Raw genomic sequence first — 26,725 nt, 5'->3', positions numbered from 1 at the left:
TAGAAATTTGTGTGTGTGTGTGTATATATATATATATATGTATGTATGTGTGTGTGTATGTATATATGTATATGTATATGTGTATATATATATATATATATATATATATATATATATATATATATATATGTGTGTGTGTATATGTATGTATGTGTGTGTGTATATATATATATATATATATATATATAATATGATTATAATTTGCTGTTTTTTTTTTTTAATGAGAGTTAAGTTACCCTTTAAGTATACATGTTGTTTTCTTCCTTTCAGGAGATCCTCAGAAACAAACTATACAGAAGCTAATCTTTGCTGCAAAGGTGAGCTTTATAGTGTTGGCGTGCAGCATCTTTTTGTAAATTGTGTATGGCTTTTTTTTTATGTTTTTAATATCAACCTGATTACAGTAGTTTTTGATTGTCAGTCTTTGATTTGTTCTTTTTGTGCTCTTTTAGCTGAATGCATCTCTGAAGCGCGTTGAATCAGAGAAGAAGCAGCTATATGAGAATCTCTCAGATGAAGTGAAGGCCAAAGAGCATTTTTCAGGTAAAAAAAAAACTAAAGGAGATCATCTGTATGTTAGAGAATGTGATCAGTATTCCTGCTTACACAGAATTGGCCAAAAAGGCACATTTCATATGAATTAACAGGGAGCATGTTGTCAACATAAACCACTTCCCGCCCGTAGGCTGTATATATACATCTTCGGTATGGTGTGGTTATACCAAGACTATGGTTGCAGTTACAGCCATGATCCTGGTGTCAGTGTTTGCAGATGGCGACACCAGGATCATGGTTGTAGCTGAAAACATAGTCCTGGTATAAATCACATCAATTCGAAGTTGTAAAAGTGATCCAGAGGCGATACAGTTGCCTGATCACTTTTACAAGCAGAGGAAAGCAGTTCCCTCCTCCTGCCGCCACCTTTACTGGGCTCTTTCATCCCATCACGGAAGCCCGGTTATGAGGTGAATTAGGGATCGACCGATTATTGGCAAAGCTGATATATCGAGGGGTGATATGCACTTTCCCCGATATATCGGAATTGGCCCCGGAGGTTACCAATAATGCCGATATTTCGGGAAATATCCGGCATCACCCCGGTACCGGCGTTCATAGCCAATGGTCAGCTGTCTTGTAATGACAACCGATGCAGCTGCTCGGCTGTCATTACAAGGAGCGGGAGTGGACATCCCTCCACCGCCTTCCACGGCTCGCCCGGGTCTTCCACACCCCCAGAAACATAATTTCCTGCTTGTGTGATTGGCTCACCAATTTTCCCAGAAGTCTGCACTAAGATACAAGTCAGATTCCTGGCATCCCCTGCAGCAAAAATTTCATTTTTGGTGAGATACTCCCAATAGGAACACGTCTAAAGGGATGCAGGCCCAGCAGATTTCATCATTAGTGCTCTGCAGCTGCCACAGCTGACAGATAATTATAAAACCACTCCCATTAGGCCCACTCAGCACAGAGGAACAAACAAGGATTTCTTCAGAATAACAAAAGGTAGAAAACTGCAACAAAGTTTGTTACAATCCCTGCAATGTACAGAGATCACCCAGAGGGGAATGTTTTTTTCTCAACAAAAGTAGAGTTACGCTTTATTAGCTAGCGCCTCAACACAAGATTTTTATGCATTTATTGGTTACATACCAAAATTGATGGCAGCTGCTGGATAAGAAATTAGGAGTTTTATAGGAGGCGCCATTTTATTTCTATCTTCAACTCCTTTTATATGTAGCTCTTCTGTGTTTTTAGCTGTTTAGTTGCCTTGCTCCCTGGTTTTGTTGGGCTGTCCTACACTGTAAGTTGTAGCACCTCGAAGCACGATCATTTCCCATCTCTAGATGAATTTCTGCTTTTTTAGAATGCATCACCAATCTTCATAACACAAACCAGACCCTGTCTGTGGAGAAGAGGCAGCTGGAGGAGGAGGTGGATAAGATGAAGCAGAAGATGAGCGTCATGATGGAGGTGTACCAGGAAAACGAGAGCAAACTTCACAGGTGGGAAAGAGGACTTCTCCTTTTAGAGTAACAATTCAGACTGAACCCTTTGCACGCTGATATACAACTTTGCATATTTCCAGCAAACCTCTGCATTAGAAATCGACCGATTATAGTCAAAGTCGATATATATCAGGGGCTGATATGCACTTTCCCCGATATATCGGAATCGGCCCCTGAGGTTACCGATATTGATGGCCGATCTGCACTTTCCCCAATGAATCGGCCCCTGAGGTTACCGATATTGCCGATATTTCGGGAAAGTGTTGTACCGGAGTGATGTCTGCAGCTACAGGCATCACCCCGGTACCAGCGTCCATAGCCTACAGTCGGCTGTCTTGTAATGACAACCGATGCGGCTGAGAAGCCGCCCAGCTGTCATTACAAGGAGCGTCCCCTCCCGCCGCCTTCTGCGGCTTGCCCGGGTCTCCCGTCCCACCGGGAGACCCAGGCAACCAGCCTGCACTGCCGCCGAAGCGAAGACCCGATCAAAGCCACATTCGGCTCTGAGCGGGTCTCCATGTTAAAAACCCGGAAGTGATGCCATGACATCACTTCCGGGTACTCGGCGCCAAATTCAAAAAAATTACAGCATTTAAAAGAGCCAAACTTGGCGTTTTTTTAATGCTTTTAAGTGCAGAGGAGGGGTTTGGGGTCTTTTAGACCCCCAGATCCCTGCACAAGAGTACTTGTCCAAAAAAAAAAAAAAAATGTAATGTACAAAAATATCGGCACTTTGGCCAAAATATCGGTATCGACAACGAAAAACCGATATCGTTTTTTAACTGCTCCAAAGTGATCCCTTGCCAGTCAGTCCCTGCTTTTCTCTGCAAAATTCCAAATATTTGCTTATAGCATCCTTTAGGGCAGTGGTCCTCAACCCTGGTCCTCAGGGCCCACTAACAGGCCAGATTTGCAAGATAACTGAAATACATCCCCAGGTGATATCATTTGCTGCTCAGTGATTGCAGTACTCTAGTCTGCATCTCCCCAAGGTAATACTTAAAATCTGGCCTGTTAGTGGGCCCTGAGGACCGGAGTTGAGGACCACTGCTTTAGGGCAATGGTCCTCAACTCCGGTCCTCGGGGTCCACCAACAGGTTTGCAAGATAACTAAATTACATCACAGGTGACCTCATTTGCTGCTCAGTGATTGCAGTATTCTAGTCTGCATCTCCCCAAGGTAATACTTAAAATCTGGCCTGTTAGTGGGCCCCGAGGACCGGAGTTGAGGACCACTGCTTTAGTGGATATACAGTATACTGGGGAATCAACTAAGCTTACTGTTTAGTGATAATGGTGCAGGAAATTGTTGGTAGCAGCCTGCACCACATTAAGCATATAAAATTGTCTCCGGTCTATCTGCGCCACCTGCAGCAGTTTTTTATTTTATAGTGAAATAGAAACTATTGTGGGTTCTTCAACTAATTTACAGAGGGATTGCGGCAGTTTTTCATATAGAAAACTGCCACATATACCCACCAGGTCTAACCTGCAGACAGCTCACAAATTCCATTCCTTCCCTCCTGTCAGAACGGTGATTGGCCTTGTTTACATAGGCAGATCGCCGTTCTGCCTCTCTGCTTGATGAGTGGCGGGTGCCGGCGGACATCAGATACCCTGCACCCACTGATCGGCTTCCACTGTGTAATCACAGCCGAAGCAGGACGCCAACGATGCGCATGTGCACCACCTACCCAGAAGTGTCAGATCACACACACATTTGTGTGTATGTATGTATGTGTATATATATATATATATATATATATATGTGTGTGTGTAGATAGATAGATAGAGAGAGAGAGAGTGTGTGTGTGTGTGTATATATATATATATATAATGTGTATATGTATGTGTGTGTGTATATATATATATATATATATATATATATATATATAATATGTTTATGTATGTGTGTGTATATATATATATATATATATATATATATATATATATATATATATATATATATATATATAGTGTGTGTGTGCATGTGTGTATATATATATATATATATATATATATATATATATATATATATATATATATATATATATATATATATATATATATATATATATATATACACACACACACACACACACACACACACACACACACACACACACACACACACACACACACACACACACACACACACACACACACATACATACATATATATATATATATGTGTATGTATGTATATATGTGTGTATGTATGTATGTATGTGATCTGGCGCACAGTTGTCACATTGTAGCGGTAAAACTGCTATAGGGAGGACCTGAAGTGATTAAAGGGAAGTTCCTATGCTTCACTAGCAGTGAGATTAGATTGGAATGGTCAGAACCACCATTAAAAAAATCATAGGGCCCTATAGAGTCTACCTGACAAGTCCTGCCTGATCCCACAGCTGCCTCTGTGCACATAGCCCAACAGTCCCTGCTCGAGTCCTCCACCTTGATCCTGACCCTGGCCCACCCGTCCCTAGAAAAAAAAAAAAAAGGCGTCTTACCTTTCCGGCATTCTGCGAATACTTTAGACTCCTCTTTTCCCCCAGAAATTCTCTCCCCATAATGCACACCAATGATGGGATGCTTAACAGCATGTTTCTCCCTCCCTCTCCTCCACTGTTCATCATGGAGAAAGGCAGGGGGATGTTCAAAAGGGAAGTAAGCAGAGGAGAGATTTTGGGGCTTAGGGCCCAGCACAGGAGTACTGCCTGGATCCCCCTATTGGCTGCCCTGGGGACAGTCGCTATTGTCTTCAATGGCTTTAGATGAGACTTCTAAATCTGGCTCCTGCTGCCTCATTCTGCATTGAAGTTACAGCAAATTAAATGGTTGGGCTTTGGCTACTCCATGCCGTAGTATGGATGGGGGTGTTTGCTATGTCGGAACTTGGGGGGGGGGGGGGAAAGCCATAAGACTTTCTGTCCATCTTCTTTTTAGGAAGCTGACCGTACAGGAGAAGGATCGGCTACAGAAGGAGGTCAAACTCAATAAAGCAGATGAGAAAGTCTGCATGGCCGCCACCGAGCTCATTACCTTCAAGTAAGCCTTGGCATTGTGTCCGGTGAATTGTCTCTCCCTCCTGCTGGGCCTTCAGTGCTCACCCTGTCTCTTCCTTTCCAGGACTCGTCTGACCGAACTGGAAGAGGAAACGGAGCGGACTGTCTCCTCCTATCAGACGCAGGTCAGGATTTTGTAGCTTTTTTGAAAGATATGTTTATTGAGTGTCAAAAAAAATGCAGTAATACAAAAAATTAAAACAAACCAAAAAAAAAAAAAACAGTCCAACCCCCCCCCCCCCCCCTCCCCCCTGAAGTCTTAAGGACCCATAAACTGGCCCTTTCTTTAGAAAGTTTGGAGACCCCTCCTTTATATGTCTGATCACTGTACTAACTCCCTACCATCACCATTGAGCTCTCCTAAAATCTCTATCATTTGTGTTCTCTTCAGGTGACATCCTATGAAAAGAAAGCTCACGATAATTGGGTGAGTGCGATTTTTCTTTTTATTTGTTACAGAATGTAATCTGTTATAATTATTTTTTTTCCATTGTCACTGAGGGACACCGGAAGTTTTTAGCCTTCAGGTTATACTGCAATCTGCAGGAGAATTGGACAGCATGCAAACTGTAGTTCAGCCCAGGATAACCCCTCCTCCAATCAGCATGCCTCAGCTTATTTCTAGTGTCCTAGAAGGATAAACGTCTTCTCTTCCGGTTCTGAAGGTCTGGTAATTCCTTCGATGCTCAAAGCTAGGAAGTCTTATTAGAAGCTTCCTTCAGCAGATCCCCAGCTTATTAGAAGCTTCCTTCAGCAGATCCCCAGCTTATTAGAAGCTTCCTTCAGCAGATCCCCAGCTTATTAGTACCTTCTTTCAGCAGATCCCCCCAGCTTATTAATACCTTCGTTCAGCAGACCCCCAGCTTATTAGTATCTTCCTTCAGCAGATCCCCCCAGCTTATTAATACCTTCCTTCAGCAGATCCCCAGCTTATTAGAAGCTTCCTTCAGCAGATCCCCAGCTTATTAGAAGCTTCCTTCAGCAGATCCCCAGCTTATTAGAAGCTTCCTTCAGCAGATCCCCAGCTTATTAGTACCTTCTTTCAGCAGATCCCCCCAGCTTATTAATACCTTCGTTCAGCAGACCCCCAGCTTATTAGTATCTTCCTTCAGCAGATCCCCCCAGCTTATTAATACCTTCCTTCAGCAGATCCCCAGCTTATTAGAAGCTTCCTTCAGCAGATCCCCAGCTTATTAGAAGCTTCCTTCAGTAGATCCCCAGCTTATTAGAAGCTTCCTTCAGCAGATCCCCAGCTTATTAGTATCTTCCTTCAGCAGATCCCCCCAGCTTATTAATACCTTCCTTCAGCAGATCCCCAGCTTATTAGAAGCTTCCTTCAGCAGATCCCCAGCTTATTAGAAGCTTCCTTCAGTAGATCCCCAGCTTATTAGAAGCTTCCTTCAGCAGATCCCCAGCTTATTAGAAGCTTCCTTCAGCAGATCCCCAGCTTATTAGAAGCTTCCTTCAGCAGATCCCCAGCTTATTAGAAGCTTCCTTCAGCAGATCCCCAGCTTATTAGAAGCTTCCTTCAGCAGATCCCCAGCTTATTAGTACCTTCCTTCAGCAGATCCCCAGCTTATTAGAAGCTTCCTTCAGCAGATCCCCAGCTTATTAGAAGCTTCCTGCAGCAGATCCCCAGCTTATTAGAAGCTTCCTTCGTCAGATCCCAAGCTTATTAGAAGCTTCCTTCGGCAGATCCCCAGCTTATTAGAAGCTTCCTTTGGCAGATCCCCAGCTTATTAGAAGCTTCCTTTGGCAGATCCCCAGCTTATTAGAAGCTTCCTTTGGCAGATCCCCAGCTTATTAGAAGCTTCCTTCGGCAGATCCCCAGCTTATTAGAAGCTTCCTTCGGCAGATCCCCAGCTTATTAGAAGCTTCCTTCGGCAGATCCCCAGCTTATTAGAAGCTTCCTTTGGCAGATCCCCAGCTTATTAGAAGCTTCCTTCAGCGGATCCCCAGCTTATTAGAAGCTTCCTGCAGCAGATCCCCAGCTTATTAGAAGCTTCCTTCAGCAGATCCCCAGCTTATTAGAAGCTTCCTTCAGCAGATCCCCAGCTTATTAGTACCTTCCTTCAGCAGATCCCCAGCTTATTAGAAGCTTCCTTCAGCAGATCCCCAGCTTATTAGAAGCTTCCTTCAGCAGACCCCCAGCTTATTAGTACCTTCCTTCAGCAGATCCCCAGCTTATTAGTACCTTCCTTCAGCAGATCCTTAGCTTATTAGAAGCTTCCTTCGGCAGATCCCCAGCTTATTAGAAGCTTCCTTCGGCAGATCCCCAGCTTATTAGTACCTTCCTTCGGCAGATCCCCAGCTTATTAGAAGCTTCCTTCGGCAGATCCCCAGCTTATTAGAAGCTTCCTTCGGCAGATCCCCAGCTTATTAGAAGCTTCCTTCAGCAGATCCCCAGCTTATTAGAAGCTTCCTTCAGCAGATCCCCAGCTTATTAGAAGCTTCCTTCAGCAGATCCCCAGCTTATTAGAAGCTTCCTTCAGCAGATCCCCAGCTTATTAGAAGCTTCCTTCAGCAGATCCCCAGCTTATTAGAAGCTTCCTTCAGCAGATCCCCAGCTTATTAGAAGCTTCCTTCAGCAGATCCCCAGCTTATTAGAAGCTTCCTTCAGCAGATCCCCAGCTTATTAGAAGCTTCCTTCAGCAGATGCCCCACTCAGTAGTATCCCCCGGCTCTGCTGACCCCCACTCAGTAGTAACCTCCAGCTTTGCTGACCCTTTAGTTTGCTAATCCTCCTCTCTGGTCCCGGCTCACCTCCTGCTATATTGCTCCCATGCTGCGTACCATGTGTGACATGCTAGTTTCTGCTGCTCTGGTCCCCCAGCTCTGCTGATCCGCTGCCGCTCAGTCCTCTCTCTCTCTCCAATCTCTGCTCACCTTCCGCTATGGTGTTCCCATGTTGCACACCATGTGTGCCATTGTCTGCTAGCTGCTCCGCTCCAATCCGGACCCCACTCACCTTCCTGCTGCTCCACTTTGTACACCAGATGTGATGTCTGCACCAGACACTCCCAGAATATATACACAGGAACCGAATCTGACTGCTGATGACGTCTTTCTAGTTTCGCTTGTTAGTTTCCCAGTGCATCCTGGGATATCTCATTCCTGCAGTACCTCCAAAACAAAGCAGAGCTAATACTAAATAAAAGCCTCTCGAAAGCTGCAGGCGCTGTAAGCGATCATTGTCATAGACTTCTATGGAGGCTTTGGAGACGCTTTGAAGTACCAGTGACATGGGGTATAATCTCTGAAGTAAAGCAAACGTGTGAATAGGACCATTTTTACAGTGACCGGAGCTGCCGGAATGCTATAAATAAGCCTTTCCAATGCCATATTTTGAAGCAGGTTGAAGCAGGTGGTGTAAACAAGCCCTAAGGGAGATTCTTTCTTTCACCTAAATTAGGATATTCTTCATGGATGTTCTTCTGTCCCTCTGTCCGACTTCAGTTTACCAAAAGGAACTTTCCTTCCTTCGTCTGGTTGTGATTCAGGCTGTGAGATTCTCTCTCAGCCATTGAATCTTTCATAAAGAACCTGAAAGGGTCAGCCAAGGGACTCGTGGACATCGCTGGATAGAGATGGGGCTCAGATAAGTATTAGGGGGTGCTGGGGAAGCTGCAGCACACGGAAGTTTTTTTTTTTTTATCTTAATGCATAGAATGCATTAAGACAAAGAAACCTTCTGACTTTACAACTCCTTTAAAGACTTTCTGTGTCCCTCAATGGCCAAGGAAGAAAATAAGATGCTTGTATTCAGCATCCTTTTCTTGGAGTCTGTTGAGGGACACGGGTACTGTTTTGTTGGTAGTAGGAGGGGTTGTCCTGGGCTGGACCACTTGGAATGCATCCATTAACTGGAGACCAGTGACCTCACTGAGAATGCAGCCTATCCATTCACTAGAGATCGGTGACATCACTAAGAATGCAGCCTATTCATTCACTAGAGAGCGGTGACATCACTGAGAATGCAGCCTATCCATTCACTAGAGACCGGTGACCTCACTGAGAATGCAGCCTATCCATTCACTAGAGAGCGGTGACATCACTGAGAATGCAGCCTATCCATTCACTAGAGACCGGTGACCTCACTGAGAATGCAGCCTATCCATTCACTAGAGACCGGTGACATCACTGAGAATGCAGCCTATCCATTCACTAGAGACCGGTGACATCACTGAGAGTGCAGCCTATCCATTCACTAGAGACTGGTGACATCACTGAGAATGCAGCCTATCCATTCACTAGAGACTGGTGACATCACTGAGAATGCAGCCTATCCATTCACTAGAGACCGGTGACATCACTGAGAATGCAGCCTATCCATTCACTAGAGACCGGTGACATCACTGAGAATGCAGCCTATCCATTCACTAGAGAGCGGTGACATCACTGAGAATGCAACTTTCCATTCACTAGAGGGCGGTGACATCACTGAGAATGCAGCCTATCCATTCACTAGAGGGCGGTGACATCACTGAGAATGCAGCCTATCCATTCACTAGAGACCGGTGACATCACTGAGAATGCAGCCTATCCATTCACTAGAGACCGATGACATCACTGAGAATGCAGCCTATCCATTCACTAGAGAGCGGTGACATCACTGAGAATGCAGCCTATCCATTCACTAGAGACCGGTGACATCACTGAGAATGCAGCCTATCCATTCACTAGAGACCGATGACATCACTGAGAATGCAGCCTATCCATTCACTAGAGACTGGTGACATCACTGAGAATGCAGCCTATCCATTCACTAGAGAGCGGTGACATCACAGAAAATGCAGCCTATCCATTCACTAGAGAGCGGTGACATCACTGAGAATGCAGCCAATCCATTCACTAGAGAGCGGTGACATCACAGAAAATGCAGCCTATCCATTCACTAGAGAGCGGTGACATCACTGAGAATGCAGCCTATCCATTCACTAGAGACCGGTGACATCACTGAGAATGCAGCCTATCCATTCACTAGAGAGCGGTGACATCACTGAGAATGCAGCCTATCCATTCACTAGAGACCGGTGACATCACTGAGAATGCAGCCTATCCATTCACTAGAGAGCGGTAAGATTGCAGCCTATTTCAGCTCCTTGTGTAAAATTTTAATGCAATCTTCTGTTTGTTTTTAGCTCACTGCAAGAGCAGCAGAAAGATACTTGAGCGATGTGAAGAGGGAAACCTTACATCTGCGACAGAAGTGAGTACTCAGCAGATCCTTCTCTGAATCTTGTAGTATAACTGTAAAATACATACATAAATTTTTGGTCTTTTTTCATTTAGCAAAAAATAAAAAAACCCAGCAGTGATTAACCACTTGCCGTCTGCTCACTAGAGCTCTACTGCAGCAGAGTGGGTCGTTATCGTCTGCCGACGTAGACCTACGTCGCCAGACACTCCCCTTTCTTGGCGGCGCGCGCGCCGCCGGAGGCTCGCTCCCGCTGTATTCAGTCACAGCGGGAGTCGGGCCAGGGGAGGAGTGGCGGCGATCGCCGCTGCTCTTCCCCGATCGTCGGGGAATCGAGTGTGGAGATCCGCCCGCTTGTGTAAACAAAGCGGGCGGATCTCCTAAGCGACAGGCAGGGTCAGATTGCAGGGTTCAGCATAGTTGAACCCTCAATCTGTCCTTGTGTCACACAGTCCCCTCCCCCCCCACACGTTAGTAAGCACCAGGCATACATTAACCCCTCCCTCTCCAATAAAATTAACCCCTTCCCTGCCAGTGTCATTTTTACAGTAACAGTGCATATGTATAGCACTGATTACTGCAGTAATGTCACTGGTACCCCCAAAAGTGTAAAAAATGTCAGTCAAGGGTCCGATCTGTCCGCTGCAATGTCGCAGTCCCGCAAAAAAAATCGCAGATCGCCGCCATTACGCGTTAAAAAAAAAAAAACACCAAAAATGACAGAAATCTTTCCCTTTGTTAGTAAACGCAATAACTTTTGCGCAAACCAATCAAAATAAGCTTTTTGTGATTTTTTTTTTTACATATGTAGCAGAAAACAAATTGGCCAAAAATTTAAAAAAAATTTGATTTTTAAATTTTTTTGGGGGGGAAATTCATATAAAAAAATGTGAAAAATATTGTTATTTTTTTCAAAATTGTCGCTCTTTTTTTTGTTTATAGCGCAAAAAGTAAAAATCGCACAGGTGATCAAATACCACCAAAAGAAAGCTCTGTTTGTGGGGAAAAAAAGGACGTAAATTTCGTTTCGGTACGGCGTCGCACGACCGTGCAATTGTCAGTTAAAGTCGCACAGTGCCAAATCGCAAAAAGTGGCCTGGACGTAAGACAGCAAAATCCTCCGGTGGTAAAGTGGTTAAATACCAACAAAAGAAAGCTCTGTCTCAAAAAAATGATAAAAATTTAGTTTGGGTGCAGCGTTGCATGATTGCGCAGATGTCGTTCAAAGTGTGACCCCTCTGAAAGCTGAAAACTGGCCTGGGCAGGAAGAGGGTGAAAGTGTCCGGGATTGAAGTGTAGCCAATGGGCTTTTCTTTTTTTGCCCAGACATAATGTACATTTTACCATATTCAATAAAAGAAATTCTTACACACTTCTGCTTTTCAGAGATTTAGTTTGTAGGGTTTCTCTAATCTTGTATTTCATCTTCTGCTCGTGTAGATTAACGGAGGCGGAGTATAAACTGGAACTTCTGGAGAAGGACCCATTTGCCCTGGATGTGATCCAAGCCATCGGGAGAGGTAAATGACTGAATGATGTCACAAGGGGTGTGGTGGCAATCCGCTTCCTATGATGTAACCCAGGAGAGCGATCCTCATGGATCACATTTAGGCCTTGTGTACACCGGTGCTGATAAACGGACGTTTAGGAGCAGTTGGGTGTTTTTTTTTCCCAGCAGCCCCTGAACTCTCCTCCGTTATCTTATCTGTCCATGTACACTGAGACCTTTATAGGCAGTTGGGTTTAGTGGCATTTTTTTTTTTTAAATGGAGTTGGTTCATACATGTCAGGGAAGGCCATGGTCCGGATTGACAAATGGGTCCGGTTCGTCTTTGGGTCCGGTTCGTCTTTGGGTCTGGTTCAGGTGCGAATTCAGGCTAAAACTTAAACCTGAATCGCACCGGAATCGGAGTACAGGAATGCACCGGAGCCCAGGCACGAACCTGCGGCCACAATATGTGTTAACCCAGCCTCAAGGTTCGATGTGTTGTGCGTTCAGAGATGGTATTCTGCATACGTTGGGTGTAACGAGGGGTTATTTGAGTTACTGTTTTACTGCCTTTCTGTCATCTGCCCATTCTCCTCTGACATCAACAAGGCATTTTCCTCCACACAACTGCCGCTCACTGGATATTTTCTCTTTTTCCCACCATTCTCTGTAATCCTGAGAAATGGTTGCGCGTGAAAATCCTAGAAATACTCAGACCAGCCTGTCTGGCACCAACAACCATGCCACGTTCAAAGTCACCTAAATCCCCTTTCTTCCCCATTCTGATGCTCAGGTTGGAGCTACAGCAAGTTGTCTTCACCACGTCTAGATGCCTAAATGCATTGAGTTGCTGCCATTTGATTGGCTGATTAGCAATTTGTGTTGCCAAGCAGTTGAACAGGTGTACCTAATAATAAAGTGGGCGGTGACACATATTTTTTTAAGCTAACAGGCTCTCTTTTACGTAGAGTGATCATAATAGTTTTTTGGAGAGTGAAGAACAGCGACCACATCCACTTTTTTTTTTTTTTGTCCCCTCAAACGATTTTTATTGAGAGTAATAAAAGTGAAACAAGCAGTACAGAAATTACATACATTTTTTATGAAACCATGACCGGTGTGGGTCTAGTAGAAAATAGCTTCATGGGGCCTCATAGCCAATATGGTAAAACAACAAACTAAGGTTCAAAAGCAGTATTTTTGTATCACATCTGTGCATTAGAGAGGGATAAATAAGGCACAGGATTGTTGCAAGATGTGTGTATTATAAGGGGGGGTTAAGGGGAGGACTGGGCCAGGGGGGCAATTTCCCCCCCCCCCCCTCGGGCCACTTTGATGCTCCGTAAAAAAGGCTTCACCACTTTTGCCACAGACATGCCTAAAGGATTCCTGGTGAAGAGGGGTAAAATGTCCCCACTGCTGACCTACTGAGCGCGGGGTGAGGACAAGGACAGAGCGCAGAACCCCCCCCCCCCCCCCAGCATGGATGGTGTAAACTGTGTCTACGCAGAGGCCAGTTCCATGCCCCACTGGGGACTCTCCTTCCCCAGACAGTCCTGATCGAACTGTCCCAGCTCCCCCCCTACTGCCTCTTGCTGAACAAGTCGGGAACCCGTATTCGGTCGGTGAGTATGGAGTACCTGGAGCGGTGCTTTAGCCTGGAATGGGGGTCAGGAGGAGGACGGGAAGAGGGAAAATGGGAGGGGGGACGAGTTGCTGCACCATGGGTTTCTGGTTTGAACTTGCCTCCTGGGCCAAAAGTTGCCAGTCAGCCCCTAAGGGGAGCGGGGGGGGGGGTTTAGGGTTCGGGGGGGGGGGTTTAGGGTTCATGTCCTGTGGTACAGAAGTTGAGAAAAAGGAAGGAATAAGGACAAAGAGGGATGGAGCTACAGAGAGAGAAAGAAGAAGAGAGCAAAAAAAAAAAGGGGGGGGAAATGAAGGCAGGGGGAACAGGCAAGGGAGAGGGAAGGGGATTGGGTACGAATCAAATGTATAAGCCCCCAGGGTCAGGCCCACTTCCCCATTCCATCCACCCGACTGAAGCAGACAGCATCTACCTTCAACCTCCTCCTCGTTGAGTGGCAAAGTACGCATTCAAGGAACATAAGTTTGAAAGCTCCCAGTGGTTTTGAATTGAGTCCAACATAACCATGTATTCCTGAATTTTTTTTAACCTTTCTTGGGAAATGTGAATCAATTCTTCCATCTCCTCCATCTTAGAGAAGCTGGTGAACCATTCTCTGATCGTTAGGATACGTATGGATTGCCAGTGAACAGGAATGCATAGCCTCCCCCTCATTTACCATGTGCATAGCCAGTGATTTGTGATGGTCTTTTTTTAGGCAAGGTTGTATGGTGTAGGAGAAATTGTACAGGGGTGTAATCCAGGGTGAACGTAGTGACAACGTGTGATGAGATCATGCATTTCCTTCCAAAAAGCTTGTAGTGGTTCACATTCCCACGACCACATCCACTTTTATTGAATTGAAATTGATCTCACCAACAAAACTTGGACGGATACCTGTCAGGTTGTCAGGTACCTGACCGGAGGTTGAAGTGACCAGAGGGTTCCCCTTGCGGCTAAGTGCAGAGCACCCTTGATGGTGGTGACAGAGGGTGTTGTGCCCCAAGACGCGGTGACGCTGTCTGAAGAGACCAGATGCGAGGACACCCACGGGTAGAGAAGGTGGTAACAGCCAAGGGTAATCTGGATGTGCTGGTGGATCTTGGCAGTAGAGTAAGCAGAAGCCAGGCTGAGGGTCAAACACAGCAGGTCAGTCCAGAGCAGAGACAAGAAGAGTAGTCGAGATCAAGCCGGGATCAAACACAGGATATCAATCTGGAGTAGACAGGAGCAGGTCCGAGAAGCAAGCCGGGTATAGAGCCAGGATAGAAGCCAGAGCAGGTCAGGGGTAAGCCGGGTCGGTAACTGGTAATCCAAACAAAGGCTCAAGACACAGGATACAGGCTGAAGATAATCCAGCATTTTCTGATAGCCACTGAGGTCTCTATATATAGGCCAGTGAACACTGGCAATTGGCGCGCTTTGCGTACGCCCATGCGCATGCGCGAATTAGCGCGGCCATATTGGGTATTGGCATATTTGCCAGTTCTTCCCTGACACAGGTCATTCAAATCAATCCGCTTAGTTTTTTTTTTTTAAACCACTTTAGGATCGCTCACTGTGCTGCTACTGCGGCACTGCGGCTCCCCTGGGTCCCACGATGTAGACCTACGTCGCTGGACTCCTAGCTGTCTTGGCGGTGCGCGCGCGCCGCCGGAGGCTCGCTCCCGCTGTGTCTAAACACCGGAGGAGGAAAGGCGGCGATCACCGTCTCTCTTCCCCGATCGTTGGGGGAAGTGTGAGAAGATCCGCCTGCTTGTGTAAACAAGGCAGGCGGATCTTCTCTGTGACAGACAGGGAGAGATCACATGATTCAGCATAGCTCAACCTGCGATCTCTGTCTGTGTCACACAACCCCCTCCCCCCACACACGTCAGTAAGCACAAGGCTCACATTTAACCCCTTGATCACCAACAGTCTTAACCCCTTCCCTGCCAGTGTCATTATTACAGTGACAGTGCATATTTTTAGCACGGATTACTGTAGTAATGTCACTGGTCCCCCCAAAAGTGTCAAAAATGTCAGTCAGGGGTCCGATCTGTCCGCCGCAACATCGCAGCCCCGCAAAAAAAATCGCAGATCGCCGCCATTACTAGTAAAAAAAAAAAAAAAACAAAACATAAAAATGACATAAATCTTTCCCGTAGTTAGTAAACGCGATAACTTTTGCGCAAACCAATCAAAATATGCTTATTGCGATATTTATTTATTTTTTTTACCAAAAATATGTAGCAGAAAACAAATTGGCCTAAAATGTTATTTTGATTTTTAAAATTTGGGGGGGGGGGGGGGGGGGAAATGTTCTATATCAGAATGTGAAAAATGTTTTTTTTTTTTTTTTTTCAAAATTGTCGCTTTTTTTTTTCAAAAATTAAAAATCGCAGAGGTGATCAAATACCACCAAAAGAAAGTTATATTTGAGGGGAAAAAAAGGACGTAAATTTCATTTGGGTACAGCGTCGCACGACCGCACAATTGTCCGTTAAAGTAACGCAGTGCCGAATCGCAAATAATGGTCTGGTCAGGAATGGGGTAAAATCTTCCGGTCTCAAAGTGGATAAAAATACGCTCATTGAGAATTTTTTTGTCAAAGACATGTAGCTAAATACATTTTTGGCCTAAATATATGACAAAAATTTAATATATTGGATATTTTTTAACAGTCAAAGTAGAAAATGTCAATTTTTCGCAAACTTTTTTGCTCTTTTTTTAATTAATATCGCAAAAAATTTGAAGCGCAGAGGTGATCAAATACCACCAAAAGAAAGCTCTGTTTGTGGGGGAAAAAAGGACGTAAATTTGGTTTGGGTACAGCGTTGCATGACCGCGCAATTGTCCGTTAAAGTCGCGCAGTGCCGAGTTGAAAAAAGTGGCCTGGTCATTGAGCAGCCAAATCTTCCGGGGCTAAAGTGGTTTAATAATGTGACCAGCACATGTGCCCTGTCTGCCGCATTCACAGTGTCTGAGCAGTGCCAGAATCCTTTAGAGCAGTGGTCCTCAACCCTGGTCCTCGGGGCCCACTACGCTTTTCCACTGCATGGAACCGTACCGGTTCGGCACGCTTTTGTGCTTTTCCACTGCGGTACCGCATGGTATAGGGTCGGAACGGTTCGGTACGGTACGGTATAGGTTTGCTTTTCCACTGCATGGAACCGAACGGTACGGTACGGTATGGCTCTGAAAAAACAGTACCTACTCGATTGTGGTTCCAACAGGTACCAAACTGGTACCATATCCCACAATCCTTTGCATGCAGTCACTACTAGCCACTGATTGGTCAGAGAATCCCACCCACCCCGTTGTTATCCCACCCACTTAACTTTAGTACTACTTTAGTGGAAAAGCAAACCTATACCGTACCGTACCGAACCGTTCCGACACTATACCATGCGGTACCAGCAGTGGAAAAGCAAACAGGGCCGAGTAGAGCCGAGCCAGTACGAGCCGGTACTTGCAGTGGAAAAGTGCCATTATGGCACTTTTCCACTGCAAGTACCGGCTAGTACCGGCTCGGCTCTACTCGGCCCTGCTTGGCCCGGTTTGCTTTTCCACTGCGGTACCGCATGGTATAGTGTCGGAACGGTTCGGTACGGTATAGGTTTGCTTTCAGGCCAGATTTTAAGTATTACCTTGGGGAGATGCAGACTAGAATACTACAATCACTGAGCAGCAGATGAGATCCCCTGTAATTTAGTTATCTTGCAAACCTGGCCTGTTAGTGGGTCCTGAGGACCGGAGTTGAGGACCACTGCTTTAGAGCACCTTGTGTGTTCTTGTAGTACCCTTCCTGCTCCCATTCCCCCATGTATGACTTGCAAGGCCATTGATTATTACTCACACATAGCGTTAGATTATAACATCCCCGGAGAAGAAACTAGGAAGTCCGATCCAAAATGGTGCCCGCATCACTGGTTGGCATTGCAGCATGAATTTTGTGACTTGCTACAGAGAAATGTTTGGGTTTTCATTCACTATATTTTTGTCCCCGTGTAATTGACATGTTTTCTGTGCAGCTGTAAGTGTGATGTCCTCGTTACTTTGAACGTTAATTTATATGGAGAAAAGTCATTTGGTGTATTTAACTTGTGTCGTATTTTTCTCCTGGTAGCTTACGCAGATGTCTTTATTAACCACCCAGGTATCGATGTTTACATTGTTGTCCTTATTGTATGGAACATACGCCATCAGCCCATAGTGTCTGTGTCTTCTCTGACATCATATAGACCAGTGATGGCCAACCTTGCCACCCCAGATGTTTTTGGAACTACATTTCCCATGATGCCCATGCACTAGAGCTTCACGATTAATCGTATGAAAATCGCGATCTCGATTCACCCCCCCTCCCCCCCGACGATCTAAACCTGACATATGCTCGATTCTTTGCATAGCTGCAGAGAGAACAGCTGTGGAAAAAAAAAAAAAACAAGCCTCCCGGCAAACGCCTATCAGCATAAAAGTCTCCCAGTAACTATAAACAAAATGATTACATTGTATCTTTTCCTTCCCTCTGCCAGGGAGAAAGGAAGTTTAACCTCTTAAAGACTAGACCTTTTTCTGACACTTGTTGCTTGCAAGTTAAAATCAGTTTTTTTTTTGCTAGAAAAGTACTTAGAACCCCCAAACATTTTTATATATTTTTTTAGCAGAGACCCTACAGAATAAAATGGCGATTGTTATAATATTTTATGTCACACTGTATTTGCGCAGCAGTCTTTCAAACGCAATTAATAGACTTTAATTAATAAAAAAAAAAAAAAACGTAACAGTAAAGTTATCCCAATTTTTTTTTGTTACACAGAGAATCGTGATCTTTATTCCAAGCTAAAAAATCATGATTCTCATTTTGGCCAGAATCGTGCAGCTCTACCATGCACTCTGCAGTGTAGTTGAGCATTATGGGAAACCTAGTTCCAAAACATCTGTGGGGTGCCAAGGTTCGCCATCACTGACTATAGACCATAATCACAGGAACATGCGTCTTTAGGCCCCATGCACACGGGGCGTTAGAAAAAACGTACGTCAAAGTTAGTTCTGACGCCGGAAAAAGCAGCTGTAAAAACGTGCTTTCAGTAGCTTTTTCCATTGGCGTTATTGCACGTTTTGCCACGTTGCTTTTAGCAGCGTTTTTTTTTCTTCCATTTAAAATCAATGGTTCCCTATGGGAGCCTATTGATTTGAATGGAGGTCGCACCGCAACACCGCAAGTCGGATCCGACTTGCGGGGTGACTTGCGCTGTGGGAATCTTGAGGGGGAACTCCACGCCAAAATGTGAAAAAAAACGGCGTGGGGTCCCCCCCAAGGTTCCAAACCAGGCCCTTCGGGTCTGTTATGGAATTTGAGGGTAGCCCCATGCCGAAAAAACGGCGTGGGGTCCCCCCCAAAATCCATACCAGACCCTTATCCGAGCATGCAGCCCGGCAGGCCAGGAAAGGGGAGGGGACGAGCGAGCGGCCCCACCCCCCCTGGACCACACCAGGCCACATGCCCTCAACATGGGGGGGTGTTGGTGCTTTGGGGCAGGGGGAGCTCTGCACCCCCCACCTCAAAGCACCTTGCCCCCATGTTGATGAGGACAAGGGCCTCATCCCCACAACCCTGGCCGGTGGTTGTGGGGGTCTGCAGGCAGGGGGCTCATCGGAATCTGGAAGCACCCTTTAACAAGGGGGCCCCCCAGATCCCGGACCCCCTCCCTATGTGAATGGGTATGGGGTACACTGTACCCCTACCCATTCACCCCATAAAAGGCAGTGTATGGAAATAACGACAAGAGACGTTTTGGAAAGTTTATTAAAAATCTTCATCCGACTCTTCTTGTCTTCTCCTCTCCGGGGTCTTCTCCGGGGTCTTCTGCTCTTTTGCTGTCCGCCCTTCTTGTCTTCTCCTCTCCGGGGTCTTCTGCTCTTTTGCTGTCCCCCTCTTCTTGTGTTCTTCTCTCCGGGGTCTTCTGCTGTCCCCTCTTCTGCTGTCCTCTCTTCTTTTCTTCTCCTCTCCGGTCTTCTGCTCTTTTGCTGTCGGCTGTCGGCTGTCTTCTTCCTCCGGTCCTCCTCCTCCGACGTCTCCGCTGATTATGCCTATCTCCGGTCTCTTCAGCTTATTATATAGCCATTAGGGGCGTGGCCCCGATGACGTCATCGGGAGGCCCCGCCCCCTCATGTCACATATGACGTCATCTGTGACATGAGGGGGCGGGGCCTCCCGATGACGTCATCGGGGCCACGCCCCTAATGGCTATATAATAAGCTGAAGAGACCGGAGATAGGCATAATCAGCGGAGACGTCGGAGGAGGAGGACCGGAGGAAGAAGACAGCCGACAGCCGACAGCCAAAGAGCAGAAGACCGGAGAGGAGAAGAAAAGAAGAGAGGACAGCAGAAGAGGGGACAGCAGAAGACCCCGGAGACAAGAACACAAGAAGAGGGGGACAGCAAAAGAGCAGAAGACCCCGGAGAAGACCCCGGAGAGGAGAAGACAAGAAGAGTCGGATGAAGATTTTTAATAAACTTTCCAAAACGTCTCTTGTCGTTATTTCCATACACTGCCTTTTATGGGGTGAATGGGTAGGGGTACAGTGTACCCCATACCCATTCACATAGGGAGGGGGTCCGGGATCTGGGGGGCCCCCTTGTTAAAGGGTGCTTCCAGATTCCGATGAGCCCCCTGCCTGCAGACCCCCACAACCACCGGCCAGGGTTGTGGGGATGAGGCCCTTGTCCTCATCAACATGGGGGCAAGGTGCTTTGAGGTGGGGGGTGCAGAGCTCCCCCTGCCCCAAAGCACCAACACCCCCCCATGTTGAGGGCATGTGGCCTGGTGTGGTCCAGGGGGGGTGGGGCCGCTCGCTCGTCCCCTCCCCTTTCCTGGCCTGCCGGGCTGCATGCTCGGATAAGGGTCTGGTATGGATTTTGGGGGGGACCCCACGCCGTTTTTTCGGCATGGGGCTACCCTCAAATTCCATAACAGACCCGAAGGGCCTGGTTTGGAACCTTGGGGGGGGACCCCACGCCGTTTTTTTCACATTTTGGCGTGGAGTTCCCCCTCAAGATTCCCACAGCGCAAGTCACCCCGCAAGTCGGATCCGACTTGCGGTGTTGCGGTGCGACCTCCATTCAAATCAATAGGCTCCCATAGGGAACCATTGATTTTGAATGGAAGAAAAAAAAACGTATAACATGGCTTAACGCACGTTAAGCAACGTTATAGCAAAGTTATTCAGCTGTTAGCAGCGTCAGGCGTTTTTAACGCTGTAACGCTGGTCCTCAGAACGCGCAGGTGGTGGGTTCTTGTTGCAGCCTAAAAACGCCTAAGCCACTTACAGCTCAAAAACGTCTGAGTGTGCATGAGGCCATAGAATAACATGGAGGGGCGTTTTTAGGCTGCAAAAAGAAAACGCCTGACGCTGCTTACAGCAGCGTTAAAAACGTCCCGTGTGCATGGGGCCTTAATGTAACACTTTTCTGAGTTAAGAAGTCATCATAGCAGCCAATTTGGTTCCTTTGAGGCTAAGTTCACATGTAGGCGTTTTGGGGCGTTTTTCTACTCCTAGGATCAGCTCAAAAAACGCCCAACAAGACAAATCCTATTCATTTCAATGGCCCCTGTTCACATCTGAGCGTTTTGACATTTTAAGCAAAACGCCCAACGCTTAAAGTACATGAGCTTCTTTTTGGGCAGATTACAGGCTTTTTTATTTTTTTTTTCCATTGGTCACTAGTCAACCAAAAAACGCCTGTAAAAAAACGCCCATGAAAACACCTGAAAATAGCAACGCCAAGATGTGAACGTAGCCTTATTTGGTCACCTGCAGCAGAAAAATGGTAGCTAATTGGCTGTTAAGGGAGGTACACTGATACATAAATTAAAGAAAGCCATGGGTAGGCTCTGTCTTCATCGTTTTAATAACGTTTTAATTACATTTAGTTATATTTATTATTTATTAATTAAAAAAAAAATATATATATATATTATTAATATACATTGCTCAAAAAAATTAAAGGAACACTTTTTAATCAGAGTATAAAATCAAGTCAAACTCCTGGGATATTGATCTGGTCAGTTAAGTAGCAGAGGGGGTTGTTAATCAGTTTCATATGCTTTGGCGTTAATGAAAATTAACAGGGGCACTAGATGGGCAACAGTGAGTTGACCTCCAAAACAGGAATGGTTTTATAAGAGTAGGCCACTTACATTTCTTTCCCTACTCAGCTTTTCTGACTGTTTTTCCCTAATTTTGCATTTGGCTAGGGTCAGTGTCACTACTGGTAGTATGAGGCGATACCTGGACCCTATAGAGGGGGTCAGTGTCACTACTGGTAGTATGAGGCGATACCTGGACCCTATAGAGGGGGTCAGTGTCACTACTGGTAGTATGAGGCGATACCTGGACCCTATAGAGGGGGTCAGTGTCACTACTGGTAGCATCAGGTGATACCTGGACCCTATAGAGGTTGCACAGGCAGTCCAATTCCTCCAGGACGGCACATCAATACGTGCCATTGCCAGAAGGTTTGCTGTGTCCCCCAGCACAGTCTCAAGAGCATGGAGGAGATTCCAGGAGACAGGCAGTTACTCTAGGAGAGCTGGACAGGGCCATAGAAGGTCCTTAACCCATCAGCAGGACCGGTATCTGCTCCTTGTGTAAGGAGGAACAGGATGAGCACTGCCAGAGCCCTACAAAATGACCTCCAGCAGGACACTGGTGTGAATGTCTCTGACCAAACAATCAGAAACAGACTTCATGAGGGTGGCCTGAGGGCCCAACGTCCTTTAGTGGGCCCTGTGCTCACTGCCTGGTACTGTGCAGCTTTATTGGCAATTGCCATTGAACACCAGAATTGGCAGCTCCACCACTGGCACCCTGTGCTTTTCACAGATGAGAGCAGGTTCACCCTGAACACATGTGACAGACGTGAGAAGGTGTGGAGAACATTATTCTGCCTGTAACATTGTTCAGCATGACCGGTTTGGTGGTGGTCAGTGATGGTTTTGGGGAGGCAAATCTATGGAGGGACACACAGACCTCTTCAGGCTAGACAATGGCACCCTGACTGCCATTAGGTATTTGGATGAAATCCTTGGACCCATTGTCAGACCCTACGCTGGTGCAGTGGGTCCTGGGTTCCTCCTGGTGCACAACAATGCCCGGCCTCATGTGCTGAGTATGCAGCCAGTTCCTGGAGGATAACGGAATTGATACCATTGAATGGCTGCCACGCTTGCCTGATGTAAATCCAATAGAACACCTCTGGGACATTATGTTTCGGTCCATCAGGCGCCAGATTGCACCTCAGTCTGTTCAGAAGCTCAGTGATGCCCTGGTCCAGGTCTGGGAGCAAATGCCCCAGGACACCATCTGTCGTCTCAATAGGAGCATGCCGGACGTTGTCAGACATGCATACAAACTACTGAGGACCATTCCGAGTTGCTGCAATGAAATTTCAGCAAAATAGACTCGCCTGCTGCATCATTTTTTCACTTTGATTTTCGGGTGTCTTTGAATTCAGCCCTCTGTAGGGTGATAATTTTAATTTCCATCGAATGATGTGGCATCCTTTCCTTCCTAACACATTACCCAGTCCATACCAGTATAGATCCTAAGACATTACCCAGTCCATATCAGTATAGATCCCAACACATTACCCAGTCCATCCCAGTATAGATCCTAGCATATTACCCAGTCCATACCAGTATAGATCCTAGCACATTACCCAGTCCATACCAGTATAGATCCTAACCCATTACCCAGTCCATACCAGTATAGATCCTCACGCATTACCCAGTCCATACCAGTATAGATCCTCACGTATTACCCAGTCCATACCAGTATAGATCCCAACGCATTACCCAGTCCATACCAGTATAGATCCCAACGCATTACCCAGTCCATACCAGTATAGATCCCAACGCATTACCCAGTCCATACCAGTATAGATCCCAACGCATTACCCAGTCCATACCAGTATAGATCCCAACGCATTACCCAGTCCATACCAGTATAGATCCCAAAGCATTACCCAGTCCATACCAGTATAGATCCTCACGTATTACCCAGTCCATACCAGTATAGATCCTAACGCATTACCCAGTCCATACCAGTATAGACCCTAATGCAATACCCAGTCCACACCAGTATAGACCCTAACACATTACCCAGTCCATACCAGTATAGATCCTCACGCATTACCCAGTCCACACCAGTATAGATCCTAACACATTACCCAGTCCACACCAGTATAGATCCTAACACATTACCCAGTCCATACCAGTATAGATCCTAACACATTACCCAGTCCATACCAGTATAGATCCTAACACATTACCCTGTCCATACCAGTATAGATCCTAACACATTACCCAATCCATACCAGTATAGATCCTAACACATTACCCAATCCATACCAGTATAGATCCTAACACATTACCCAGTCCATACCAGTATAGATCCTAACACATTACCCAATCCATACCAGTATAGATGTCCAGCATGAGATTTTTCTCAATTGCGATCTGATGTGTTTCAGTGTTCCTTTAATTTTGTTTGAGCAGTGTATATATTGTGTATATAATATATAACAATATGTGCAGCGTTAATGGATGATTACCCATACGGTAGCCATTACTGAATCCTAATAACCAAATTTCATATATGAAATTAATCAAATGTTGGATCAATGTGAAAATAAAGAAAAGTCTTAAAAAATATCCGTGTAAAATTTAAAACCTGAATAACTTCAGTAAAAGTGATACAAGAAAATCGTGCCACAACACATCACAATGAATCGCAACGACCAAAAGGTATTGTGAAGAAATCCACCACCAACATACAGAGACTTACCGGAGCAAGTGGACGGATTAGGCGTCCACCAAACTGGGTCCACTTTGTGAGTCTCTCTGTATGTTGGTGGTGGATTTCTTCACAACAATTTTTGGTTGTGGGTTTTCATTCAGTACCCATTGTGTGAAGCACATTTTGAAGATCCGTTTTATATACAATGATTGGGATTTATATATGAACTTACATTTTTTGCACCTTTTTCACATAAATGTCACTTTCATTGTGATGTGTTGTGGCACTATTTTGTTGTATCACTTTTACTGAAGTTATTCAGGTTTTCATTTTTACACGGATATTTTTTAGACTTTTCTTTATTTTCACATTGATCTAATATTTGATTATTTAATTTATGAAATTTACACATGGTTATTAGGATTAATTATTGGATACCGTATGGGTAATCATCCATTAGTGCTGCACATATTGTTCTCTATACTTGTTTTGTGTTGTGCTGGCTGCTTATTCGGACATTAGCGCAGTATCTTCTCTTGTTCATACACACATATATATATATATATATATATATATATATATATATACATATATATTAATAAAATGGAAGTGTCCCTGCGCCCGTCCCTGTGTCCGTGGAAATGCGCTACTGCGCATGTGCCGCACGAACAGCCGAACGCAGAGAGACTTTGGGTGGGCGTGTTAGACAGGAGCGGATCCCCGCCCACTTCACTTCCTCCTCAGAAGAGCGCGGCTCCGGAGAAAGAGGCCTGTCGGATGATGCCTCTAAGGCATTATCCGACATGACAGAGGCATCATCCGACAGCAGAAGATACATCATAGCGAGCAGTCTCTCCGATCTGTCCCGGCTCCTCCGATCACCTCCCCGCCATAAGTTCCAGCAAGTCACCGGAGTCCACCAACTTCCCACACACCTGCAGTAAATCCACACTGACAGCCCCGGGATCTCACCGATCATACACCGCACTCCCAGCGCTGCACTATGCTACGATACATGCCGACCTCATGAATATTTATAGAGGGACCGGATTGGCCCGCCCCCCCGACCAATCCGATTATCCCCCCTGGAGGGAGGCGGCAGTTGAAAATTTGGTGTCACTGGACAGCCAGGCCTGCATGTAATTGTAGAAAACAATTGTAGGTAAAGGCATCATGGAATTAAAAAAAAATATTTCATATAATAAACACAATTGTTTCAACTATTACAGTTTTTAGAATGCAATATATTTCACAATAGTGATATTCTAAAGACTCTCCTCATTAGATTTTTACCCTGAGTTCCCGGGTCTGTACCACCTGCTGTGCCCATTATGAGGAGTTCCCACCATCCCTGCTGGATTGTTATATTCTAGGCAATCTAACAGGTGAAGTGGGAATTTGCAAAGGAAATAAAAGGCCAGGAATTGGGGTAAGGAGATCTTTTTACTGCAGTTTCTCAAAAAAAAAAAAAATTAGGAACTCCGCCCACTGGACTCCTCCTATAATTAAATGATTCGATCTTTTGTACGATGACACTTAAATTAAGTTCACCTGAAATGAAAAGCTGCATTGGATCCAAGATATAACGTTCTCTGATATATAGAAAGATCCTGGCACCTGTACAGGAATTTAGATGTTTGTATGATTTGGCCTTTCCGCATATTGCTGTTTGTGAGCCGCCATTTTGGGGAATAGTAACATACAAAACAGCAGTAAAAGTTTGATTTACTGGACAAGAAGTTACCTGTGCGCTGTAAAATATTACCCCCCCCCTCATATGTTCAGCATTATCATCATCCATTCATTCGGAGCCTATTACATTAGTCGTCTTGTGAATTTTATTTGCCATTCAGCGTTGTGCGCAGTTTTGTGTCTTTTCCATGAAATTTCCAATTCTCATTCACAACAACTGAGCCATGATGGAAATGATAGCGTACTTTGTAGTCAGAGGTTCTTCAATTTCTCGTCTCTCAATATTTCCAGAGAACTCACCATATGGATTGTCTCCAATAAACCGCGTACCGGAGAAATCGGGCTTTCCTCTCCCCTCCCCCACTTCTGGAAGGACCCCTTAGGCTCTCCCCCATGCTGGCTGCAGGTGAAAGAGGTATGGAGGTCAACAGAATTTATATCCAACCTGGGTACATGAAGATAAAGAACATCTCGCTCTCATGCTCTTGTGCTCTCGCTCTCTCTCACGCACGCTCTTTTGCTCTCACTCTCGTGCTCTCTCTCTTGCGCTGTTGCGCTCTCTTGATCTCTCTCTAGCGCGCTCTCTTGATCTCTCTCTAGCGCGCTCTCTTGATCTCTCTCTAGCGCGCTCTCGATCTCTCTCTAGCGCGCTCTCGATCTCTCTCTAGCGCGCTCTCGCTCTCTCTAGCGCGCTCTCTTGATCTCTCTCTCTAGCGCGCTCTCTTGATTCTCTCTCTAGCGCGCTCTCTTCGCGCGCTCTTCCCCCCTCTCTCTCTTTCCCCTCTCTCTCTTTCCCCCCCCTCCTCTCCCTTTTCCCCCCTCTCTCTCTCTTTCCCCTCTCTCTTTCCCCTCTCTCTTTCCCC

General features: G+C 45.7%; 1 protein-coding gene across 1 annotated transcript in view; it reads left to right on the top strand.

The window, feature by feature from the left end:
- The window catches only part of MIA2 (MIA SH3 domain ER export factor 2), a 127,965-nt gene that overhangs the window by 85,881 nt on the left and 15,359 nt on the right, over nucleotides 1-26,725 (top strand). The window contains 11 exon segments of the mRNA XM_082275861.1: nucleotides 271-317; nucleotides 453-543; nucleotides 1,868-2,006; nucleotides 4,959-5,060; nucleotides 5,142-5,202; nucleotides 5,469-5,504; nucleotides 10,219-10,286; nucleotides 11,715-11,794; nucleotides 17,496-17,525; nucleotides 26,154-26,197; nucleotides 26,199-26,277. Of these exon segments, the coding sequence (XP_082131987.1) occupies nucleotides 271-317; nucleotides 453-543; nucleotides 1,868-2,006; nucleotides 4,959-5,060; nucleotides 5,142-5,202; nucleotides 5,469-5,504; nucleotides 10,219-10,286; nucleotides 11,715-11,794; nucleotides 17,496-17,525; nucleotides 26,154-26,197; nucleotides 26,199-26,277 (777 nt within the window).

This window comes from Pelophylax lessonae, assembly GCF_965119305.1.
Source record: "Pelophylax lessonae genome assembly, chromosome: 13".
NCBI lineage: Eukaryota > Metazoa > Chordata > Amphibia > Anura > Ranidae > Pelophylax > Pelophylax lessonae.
The sequence above is the reverse complement of the archived record's forward strand: the minus strand, read 5'-3'. Positions and strand labels throughout refer to the sequence as shown.